The sequence below is a fragment of the Mastomys coucha genome, unplaced genomic scaffold (assembly GCF_008632895.1).
Source record: "Mastomys coucha isolate ucsf_1 unplaced genomic scaffold, UCSF_Mcou_1 pScaffold1, whole genome shotgun sequence".
NCBI lineage: Eukaryota > Metazoa > Chordata > Mammalia > Rodentia > Muridae > Mastomys > Mastomys coucha.
In genome coordinates this window covers 49,547,193-49,558,461 of record NW_022196891.1, presented here as the reverse complement: position 1 = coordinate 49,558,461, position 11,269 = coordinate 49,547,193, and the positions used below count along the sequence as shown (strand labels likewise).

Sequence of the window (11,269 nt, the reverse complement as noted above, 5' to 3'; positions counted from 1 at the left end):
AAATTCAGATAAATTGAAATCATGTAACTTTTCTCATCATAATGCAATAAAAGTTAAAAACAAAAAAACAAAAACACCCACTTAGCTCAACATAGATCAAAGGCTTAAATGTAGAAGATAAAACTGACACATACCTGTAAACCCTAGCACTCAGGAGAATTACAAATTCAAGGCTCGCTTAGGGTATAGTCAGTTCTAGGTATGTGTGATTTTCCTGCACATCTTCAGAAAAAATGGTCAGTGTGGTCAGACCAGGAGGAGTCTAGATGTCTCACACAACAGGACACATAGAACTTTATCTATTTTTCATTTGTTTGTTTTCTTCAGACCTGAACATGGTTTCAAACACATTCTCTCTATTATAAGAGAGAAACTGCCACAGCTCTGAGGGTGGCCAAAGACTGGGCGATCACATCTCGAGGTGTGAGGCTCAGAGGTCACCGGGTGGGGAGTGGGTCCCAGGCCCACACTCCAGGCTGAAACTAACATCACAGCTCCTGTGCGCATCTTTCTCACAGGTCTATCCTCCATGGGAAGAGCCTCAGAGGTCCCTCCCTCCAGGACTCTCTCTCAGTCAGACAAGGCACCACCCTGCTCCAACCACACCTGCAAGGGAGCGGGCAGAGGACTCACTTCCCATCCACGGCCTCCACAATCTTGACCTCGATTTCCTGTTCGTAGAGCGTGCGCAGCATCCTGTCCCGCCTGTCCTTCCTGCGTTTGAGGTTGATCATGAAAATCTAAAGCAGGATACAAAAGGGCAAAGAAACACGCTGGTTGAAAAGCTTAGCAAAACCGATGTGAGGACCAGAGAAGTGTTTAGGGTAAGGGGTGGGAAGAAAGCGATGACACGACTTTGTCTTCCTTATTGGGCTCCTTATGGGTGGGCTTATCGGAATGGAGCTGCTTTTTAAATGCAACGATCAGCAATGGCCTAACCTGATGTTTCCCTGAGAGTCACTGACTGACATGTTCTCTCTCGTCTTGAGAAAGTTCAAAAAATGATCATCCCAAAGGCCAAAGATGAATTAAAATGCACGCACATAGCTCAGAAGGGGAGATGTGTTTTGCCAAATGGCTAAATCAAGCCCGACGACTAAGTGCATCGATGTACTTCAGGTTTAATACTGCCGCTTGCTGTCTATTTCCATGCCTCAGTCTCCTCATCCAGGAATGGGGTCCACTGTGGCTCTACTGCACTCGTACTATGCTTGGTATTGTCACAGTTCACACCCACTAGGTAAGCGTTACAGCTTTCAAGAACTAAGAAAGATCTGAGTGTGTGCATGTGCGTGTGTGTGTGAGTGTGTGTAGGGGGCGATATCTGAGTCTTTATGCTTTTATTCTCTAGACATCCAGAGTGAACTTCAAGATCTCCTTCTCACAAGCTTTTATTGGGGGGGGGGTGTTGGTGGGGTAGGTGGGGCAGGATTCTTCAGCTCCCTAGGTCTAAAAGGGTAAAGCCACTGAAGAAAGGGGCCCATTTCCCTGGCTGTTACCCTTGACAGAGGAGAGAGTAGTAGAAAACATGATCTGAGTATCAGTTTTTATAGGGTGCTCGACAGAGGGCACCTGCTGGCTTGTGACTAAGGAAGGACGCGCATCCAGGGTTTCTGAGTGAGGGTCAAGTCTGCTGGTAGCTCACCTTGGCCTGAAATGCCTAGTTGCTAGCAGTACTAAAACATGGACATCATAAGGCAATTAAAGCCTCATGAAGACTGCTGTGGGGAAGTCAGCATTTTCTTTCTATCTATCTATCTATCTATCTATCTATCTATCTATCTATCTATCTATCTATCTATCTATCTGTCATATATAGTGTAACTACCTGGGTGTGAGGCTGTGAAGGTCATAGGATGATTGACAGTCCTCTATCTTGGTAGCAAGGGCTTTCAGCCACCAGAACATCTTTCCAATGCGTAAGTTAGCATTTGAATAAGAGCCTCTGACTGCAAGCACTGATGAGCTGATTTTGAATGTTAAACTACTCAAGACTGGGAGATGTTACCAGCCAGCAGGAATCTACGTCCCAGTGAAGGAGAAACCTATAGAAACAGGGCAGAGGACACTTGTTGCCTCCTGACTATGGGGTGACTCTGGGGACAGCATTTAAAGCCTTTGTGTAGTTAGCTCTGCTGTCTGGAAAAGGAGGGGTTTGAGCAAACCCACCCCTCAAGCCTTTACATATGGAAATTTGTGCATATTGATTTATAATAGAGTTGACTTCATGTTATGAGACTCATGAAGAAATCCTATTGTGTAATCAGGCTGAGGCCCAGACTATCCTGCACTGAGCTTTGGCTCAATAGTCACTCTGAATATAATTTTAAATGTATGCTTTAGCAGGATCAGAAGTTATACTAAGCTCTCAACTCTCCCCTGCAAGATCTTCTCATTTCTGTTCACATATAGAGGTCTGGGAGCAACAGAATGTTCTTTGCAACACCTCCGGAGATGCTGTACAGGGCAGGCTCTCAGCAGGATTTGATGACCACTTGGTTTACTTAACTGGATAGTTATTAATAAAACAAAAAAAAAATTACACCATAATTTCTGTGTGACGTATATTTGGGACCTTATAGTTTAAAATGCGTGCTGTCTTCTTTCATGCTTCATTTTCTCCATCTTTAGAATCCTAACTGTCAAGTGCTATGTTCCATTGCCCGGTTTTACAGACATAGGAAGGATACGGCATATCCACTGCGTATCCACAGAGCCATCTGAGGTCACCCAAGGAGACAAAGCAAAACAAAACAAAATAAACAGAGAAGCATCCAAAAAGTCCCCGACAAACCAGAGGCCTCCAGTAGAGGAAGCTTTTAGTAAATAATTGTCCTGTCCTGGGCCCCGCCAGGGCAAAGGCAATAAACTCAGTAGCCATGAAGGGAAAACATAGACGGCTCGCTCATACTTAGTAAACAGAGCAAAGAACCAAGTGCCAAATACAGCCAGACGCTAGCAACCAGGTCACAGGATTGGAGGGTGGAAAAGAACTCTGACATCTCTTTTCCACAGCCCATGTCTGCTGCTGACAGAGAGATGATTATCCTGGGCTGTGGGAAGCAGAGTCTCCTGCTGCCTCACTTTCTAGGGCTGGCCTAACTAACACCACATCCTGCCCTGCCTGAGGTGGAGCAAGACCGTTTACTGTGATCTGGTCCTCACAGAAATGAGATGCCAGGATGAAAAAGGAAGATACCGAAAGACACTTGACCTCTTTCCATCCCTACCTACTGGATCGGACCCTCCCTGATGCTCCAGAACAGACTGCAAACATGCAAATTAGAATTCTTTTAATAGATATAAAAAAGTACTAAAAAAAAATAAAAGACACTTGGGCTCTCTTTCCTAGAAAATGAAGAGTGGCCAGAGCCTCCAGGAAGGAGAGCTGCACTCAGTAGGAGCCGGCTGTGTGGGAGGACTCCCCCAGCCTCCCCCCAGTCTCCCTCCTCCACTACCTCCACACAGCAAGGACCTACCATTGTGGTGCTGGTGAGCCTACCCTTGTAGCACTGGTCAGTTTTGAAAACTATTTTCCTATTTTTAGTAAATAGGAATAGACTCAATAGGGTCTATTTATACTTCACTACATTTAAATTCATCTCTCTCCTTTCTGCCTTCTGTGGAAACGGCACAGTCACTGTTTGATATTCATGAAATACCCATTTCCTACTTTTGGAAGTCCAGCTTCAAGTCAGTTTTGTAGCAGAGATCCCAATTCCTAGTTCCCTTAGCTCCTTGGGATGAACATGATTTGGGGACAAAGATGTTAATGTTCCCATGTGATAAGGCGCCTTCTTCCCAAAAACATACTGAGCTCAAAGCACAATGCTTGGCTTAAATCCAGAACCCTTGGAAGAATTCAGTCTCAGTTTGTGGACTCCTGGCTGGTCATAGTTCCAGACCACAAAACTCCTCAGCAGAGACCAGCAACCACATAAGGGCCTGTGTGAAGGGCTCATGGCACAGACTCACAATTCTGGCCCTGGCAACCATCTGTTTTACATACTACCAAGAAAAGTACCTCTGTATACTGCTTTTTATTTCTTTCCTTCTTATCTTCCTTCCTATGTTTCTCTTTTCTCTTTCCTTAACTCCCTCCCTCTTTTCCTTTCTTTCCTTCTCCCTCTTCCTTCTGCCCCCTTCCTTCCCTCTTTCCCTTTCCTGCACCTCTCTCTCTCTCTTCTCCCCCCTTTTCATTGTGGTGATAGGAATTGATCCCAGGGATTCACTAATCCTAAGAAAGTGCTCTACTATTGAGCTAAAGGCCCACCTTTGCTTTGTTATTTATATCCTTACAACTGCACAGTAGATATGGCCCTGGGGAAACTATGCTAAAGTTACCACTGAAAGACAGAATTTCAGGACATGTTTTTCTCTTCATTAGTCCCTTCAACTTTGCCCTCCAACCTTTTTCCATGGAAGAAAAGCAGAAAGTAAAAACAAAACAGAATATTCTAGAATAGTTTCTATCCACTCAACTCTAGCAGAATAAAGTTAATGTCCTCCAGAACCTAAAACATATATTCTCCTTACCTTACCCTTGAGCCTCAATAAGAAGTTTGGTAAAAATAGATAGTGAATTTACATTCATTGCCAAATAATTATTTCTGATTCAATTTTCTATGATTTTCCTTTGTAAAGACCAGAAAACAGACAACCAACCTAAGTCCTCAGGGTCTTCCCAGTTGCCAAGTTTGTCTGTTTGCACTCAGACAGATGTTCTGTCTTCTGTTCCAACATAAACACAGAAGTCTCTGTACACATGTGCATATTAACACACACATGCACACATAAGGGCAAGAGCCCCCCCCCCACAGAGACAGATTGATAGAGACAGAGACTGAGAGAAACACAGAGAGAGACAGAAGAGAGACAGAGAGAGAGAGAGAGACTTTCCTACCTCATCAAATCCCATCTTGTCTGGATACTTAGGGACAACTGACACAAACTGGGAAGGCTCCATTGGAGGACGGTCAACTGGAAAGCAGAAGAAACAGGGTGCTTTATCAGGAAATAGAATTCTACCACCACTTTTAGGGCTGAGAGCCATGCTTGACAACCAGGGCAGGGGACAACTATTCTGATGTTCCTCAGGACTGAGCAGCTTCACAGGGACTCTAATGGTCAGAGCAGTGGCTTCAGAACACTTGTCCATTTGCACGTGGAAATATTTGCTATTATTTTATTATAATTGTTACTATTTCATTAACACTCATTCTAAGAAGATAACGGGGGCAGTGTAGGGTGATGGTTGAGCAAAGGCTCAAGAGTCAGACCCATGCACCTTACCCTTGGCCTAGAAGGCATTGAAGACCTGTTTATTGATATGTAAGTTACAGTGTGCTATAAGATTTGGATGAGACCTGCGTGCAAATCCATTCAGTATATTAACAGAGTAAATACTTATAGCTCTTACCTACTGTGTTCCATGGGAAAAGAACTATGAAACACAATTCCCTTGAAGAATTGTATTTTCTACACTTTTAAAACTTCCAAAGTCTGGACCACTTTTCTTTCTTTCTTTCTTTTTTTTTGGTTTTTCTAGACAGGGTTTCTCTGTATATCCCTGGCTGTCCTGGAACTCATTCTGTAGACCAGGCTGGCCTCAAACTCAGAAATCCGCCTGCCTTTGCCTCCCAAGTGCTGGGATTAAAGGCATGTGCCACCACCGCCCGGCAGTCTGGACCACTTTTACCCTATTTAAATAGGCTATAGGTGTGTGAAATTCCCATTTTAACCCCAGCTTAGCTCCAAGTGCTGGTTCACATCTCAGAACTTGATACAAGAATAATAAAAGACTTCAGGTAGAAGGGACATTATATCACGTAACACATTTTAAAAAGTTACTTCAGGGCTGGTGAGATGGCTCAGTGGTTAAGAGCACTGACTACTCTTCCAAAGGTCCTGAGTTCAAATCCCAGCAACTACACGGTGGCTTACAACCATCCATAATGAGATCTGACGTTCTCTTCTGGAGTGTCTGAATTATAGCTACAGTGTACATATAACAATAAATAAATCTTTAAGAAAAAGTTACTTCAATGCTTAAAAAAGCCATCTTTATATACTATATACTCTCATACTTGGGAATACTTTTGGTAAAGAATCTGAGAAGGCCTTGAAGGTTTATTAGTCTTATATAAATTCAAGTATTAATTAGATTTCCCTTCATATGATAAGATGACAAAACTTTTAAGTAAGAGCTAGTTGCTGAAATGCTTAAAGAGCTATCAGTGAGCCGGGCAGTGGTGGCACATGCTTTTAATCCCAGCACTTGGGAGGCAGAGTCAAGCAGATTTCTGAGTTCAAGGCCAGCCTGGTCTATAGAGTGAGTTCCAGGACAGCCAGGCTATACAGAGAAACCCTTTCTCGAAAACAAAACAAAACAAAACAAAAAAACCAAAACCAAAAAAGAACTATCAGTGAAGCTGTGGAGATAGGAGATATCTTAGTATAGTGCTTGCTATACAAGCATGGAGACCTACATTCACCTATGTAAAATCCAGGTGCAGTTGTGTACATCTGTAACTCTTGAGGCAGAGTGGGAGAGACATACTCAGAACTCATTGGCTAGCCAGTTCAGCCAATCAGCAAGCTCTAATTTTAGTATGAGATGCTGTGGACAGTAGTAAATGACATACAATATCAACTTCTGGCTTTCACATGTAGGGGCACACATATCCATGTACTACATATACTACATATACACAGAGACACCCATGGTCACACAAACAGAACTGATAGTGATTATTGTGCCGCAGTTTCCTCTGGATTAAAACATTCTATCCAGGATTCTATCTAACTCAGGAAGTAAACAACACACAAGTCTCAGGAAATTCCTGAAACTAACAATCACCTTAACAAGGTTCAGCCTCCTGCCAATCTTCTCTTTCAGGAAGCACATGTCCAAATTCTCCATATATTTCAGTGTACTTAAGGAGTTAGGACCTTATTGTTATTACCCATGTCTACTCTGCTCAAACTCCTTACCTCACTTACCACCCTCGCCATTCCCTTATAAACATTGTTAATTTTCTACCATTGATATTTGTTTTATAAGATCCTAAAGCTGGTTATACCCAACTGAGCACTCACTCAGCATCCAAAAGACCATGATAGGAGACACACCATACAAATTCACCATGTGAGTCACTTCAAAGTGACCCATCAGACATGGCTCCAACAGTAAATTCACTTCCCAGTGTTTCAGAGATCTGTTTTATGACCTGATTTTTCTGGAATCTCCAACAGATTTCCCAAGTCCAAGAAAATAGGCAAAATCCTTAGATTTTTGCTCTTCCCCAAAAGCCCCAAAGCCATATGAACAACTGCACTTTGTACTTTTCTACTTGTTAAGGGAGACAATTCTTGTTTCTACTGAACACAACCATTAGAGAAGTGGTTCTCAACTTTCCTAACACTGAGACCCAATTTTATGGTTGAGGATCATGCTGTGGTGATGCCCAGCTATAAAATTATTCCATTGCTACTTCATTACTATAGTTTTCTACTCTTATGAATCTTAATGTAAATTTCTAATAAGCACGATGTCTGATATGTGACCTCCCACAGGTTGAGAACTGCTGTTTTACAGTATTGTCCTAGGCTATGGCAACTCCTGTTTTCACAAGAATTTCAGTCTTGCAGATACCTTCTGTTCCAAGCTATCAAGTTCCCCTTTATCTGGGATCAGCACACAGATATACTTCAGAACACTTACCTTAAGCAAATGGACAACATTAAGAAATTAAGTGAAAACAAATACAAATAAAACAATTCACTGCCCATTTCCTTATTCCATACTCCATTAAAATTCCACTTTCTAGGCTGGAGAGATGGCTCAGTGGTTAAGAGCACTGACTGTTCTTCCAGAGGTCTTGAGTTCAAATCCCAGCAACCACATGGTGGCTCACATCCATCTGTAGTGAGATCTGATGCTCTTTACTGAAATGTCTAAAGATAGCTACAGTGTACTTATATATAATAAATAAATAAATAAGATAAAATAAAATTTTTTTTTTAAATTCCACTTTCTCATTTTCTTGTCTCTTCAGTCCATTCTAATCAGCTTGTCTCCCTATTATTGCATTAAAGTACTTCCTACCAAAACTGGTAACAGAGCTGTCTTTCTTTTCTTCCTGTCCTCTCTTGACAGGGTCTTACTCTGTACTCTAGATTACTCTGGCACTTGCTATGTAGCTCAAGCTGGCCTGAAACTCTCAAGGCTGGTCCCTCAGCCTCCTAAGAGATAAGATTACAGGCATGAGCCGCCATAGCTAGAAACAGTTCTAGCCCGATTAGTACTGAACATCACTTCTTTGCCCTCATTTTGCTTGGCTTCCCAACATCATTTGCCTCTTTCTCAAAACATAACTCCCTTTTCCTTCCCAGCTTTCTGGCTGTTAGTGTACTCTGGGGATCTGTCCTCTTTTGTTTTACTGCATGAGGTCACATTATTCCTTGGCTTCAAATATCTTTTTGGTGTTATGAGTCTTAAATGTCTTTCTCTGTGGAATCTCTTCCCTAAACCCATAGATTCATATATCCACGTATCTTCTGGCCTCTCTATTCAGACTTGAAATAAATACTTCAAGCATACATGATGGAGTGAAGCCTCTTTTGACTCAATAAGTTGAATGGACTGAAATGCTAGAGTTATTCTTAGTTTCCCCTTTGCCTCATGGGCTGCCTCCAAGCTCCTTTAAGTACAGTGGGCTCTGCCATTAAAATGTACCTTAAGCCTGTCTGTTTCTCATTACCTTCTTGCTACAGCTCAAATCTCAACCACTAACATCTCTTAACATGAGCTATGTATTAATTCCTTATACTCTAATACCCATACCACAGCTTGAGTGATCTTTTAAAATACATAAATCATATCACACAACCTTATGGGTTCATGCTGCTCTTAGGATAAAATCCAAATTCCTTGCCATGGCTAGCGTGTTCTGTGTTCGTCCATGACTTCATCTCCTTCTGTCCAGCTCCTTGTTTCTCACCATGTTGCCCTCTGGTCCTGGACCACTTACAAGATTTCTCCTCTCTAGTGCTCTTTATATGTATTGTTCTTTCTGCTTGGAATTCATCCCCCAAAAATTCATGCAACTGCTTCTTCCTTCATATGCTACCTGTTAAAATATAAATTTGTGGTGGCAAGGTTTTGTTTGATTTCTCCATTGCTAATTCATTATTATGGGAAATTATGCACTGTGCATGCACTGAGTTTATATAGCCTGATCCTTTTTATTATTATTAAAACCTTTATTGTTTCCTTAGGATGGATAGTCTACTTCATCTGGACTGTCCAATTAATGACCACTTCATTCAAGCCACTTCAACCTCTCAAACTTTAGTTTCTTCTAATGTTTTAGTCTTTCTTCAGGATAGAATTCATTTGTCTGCTTGTCTCCCTCCTCATCCTGTGCCTGATCAGTCCTCTCATTTGAGCTTCTCACTTCTACCCAGCATCAGCTGAAGAAGCGTCAGGGCTGGGCGTGAGCACACAGGCCACAGTAACCTCTCTGTGTCCTAAATTCCTGTTGCCTTTGCATCTGCTCAGTTCACAGCGCACTGTATTATTTGTGTCTTTTAAATATTAGTCCTGACTCCTCAAGTAAACTGTGATCCTCTGAAAATTGAGGGTTGGATATAAAATGCTTTGACTTCCTAATACCTTTGCGAAGTGACATATATCACAGATATGCACCCCAGTTCTCCTCATTAAAAATGGCATGTTCTAATGCTTCAATCATTATTTCCCAACAGCACTGCCAGTAGCTAATATCTAATGCCTATGGGAATCCAGCTCTTGGGTAGCTTAATTTCTCATTCACCTCTGTGTAGAGAGTTTACAGCTATGACTTCATCATTACCAGCGTATTATCATTCCTACATGGGACTTCAATCCACATTTTTGCATTATAACCCATAACCCCTTTTGTTTAATGAAACAAATCATTGAGATCAAAGGAGAGGTCTGAGTGAAAAACCTGAGTTAATTTTAGACTCACTGAGTGGCTTGTGAGTTTCCAGTTGGCTTAATATTTCAATTATGTCCTATGCTATAAAGTTGAAGATGGGGATGCTTAACAGAGTTATTATCAGGAACAGTGAGTACGAGGATTAAATCAAATGCTGTCCATACATTGCCAAGCACGGGGAGAGCAGAGTGAAAGGCAGGACTTGCAGGCTCTTCTCAGATGAAGTCTACCTGGCCAGACAAGGGGCTGTGCATATTTGTAAATTATGCTCATCAAGATTTCTATTGACCATCTGTAGAAGAACTTTTCCCATGCTCAGGCAAGAGAGCACAAGGTCTAGTCGGTCACTCTGTGAGCTGCCATCTGGAGTCAAGGCTATAAGCCATGAAATGGCAATCATGAGGGTTATCATTTTCATGATGAGCTATATGGAATTGTAGTAATTGTCACATTTCAATTCATATTTTATAAAGCTGATTATATATATGTGATTGTCACACTATTATTTTATGACATTTATTATATATGTAATATATAATTGCCATACTTTTTTATATATGTAAATGTAATTGTCACACTTCATTATGTATGTGTATATGTAATTCTCACACTTTATTATTTTAGGAAGCTGATTATATATATCATTCTTTACTGTCAGTTCTTCAAAGTTAGTTATCTTCACTTTACAAAGGAACAACAAAAATAAAACTGAAGTGATTCTCTCCTCATAGATGACAAAGCCTGGGTTCAAGGTGACTTTTTGGGCTCCAGGTTCAGTGTTCTTGTTAATACAGTCTCCATTCACTTATTAATTTATTCAAATGTCTGATCATACATTCAGAAAACATTTCTTTGTTCCCAACCATATGTGGAGCACTATGTGAGGTATTTGAGACACAAGGCAACAAAATAACTACCTTGTCCCTAGTGCCTGAGACATGTGAAAAGAGACAGAAACTACACACATGCGCTGTTGATGCGATGGCTCAGTGGGTAAAGAGCTCACAATATAAGCATGAGAACCTGATTTTGGATCCCAGACCCAGGTATAAGGCAGGCATGATAATGCATGCTTGTAACTCAGGGCTGGTGGGGAGAGCTGCAGAGACAGGTAGATTCCCTGAGCCACTCACTGGTCAGGCAGCTCAGACAATCAATTCATTAAGGTGGAGAGTGATAGAGGAAGATAGAGTTCGGTCTTCTCCCTCCACATATACACATTCAGCTATACCTGTATACACATGCACACACACATATACACAGACACAGAGAGAGAGAGAGAGAGA

The 11,269-nt window shown here is 41.6% G+C and overlaps 1 protein-coding gene across 2 annotated transcripts in view; it reads right to left on the bottom strand.

Moving 5' to 3' along the window:
* Positions 1–11,269, bottom strand: part of Colgalt2 (collagen beta(1-O)galactosyltransferase 2) — a 121,020-nt gene that overhangs the window by 16,061 nt on the left and 93,690 nt on the right. For both annotated transcript variants that reach the window (XM_031384729.1, XM_031384736.1), the window contains exons 7-8: positions 4,904–4,980; positions 634–740 (exon numbers count right to left, since the gene is read on the bottom strand). In XM_031384729.1, coding sequence (XP_031240589.1) covers positions 634–740; positions 4,904–4,980 — 184 coding nt within the window. The remainder of the gene's footprint in view (positions 1–633; positions 741–4,903; positions 4,981–11,269) is intronic.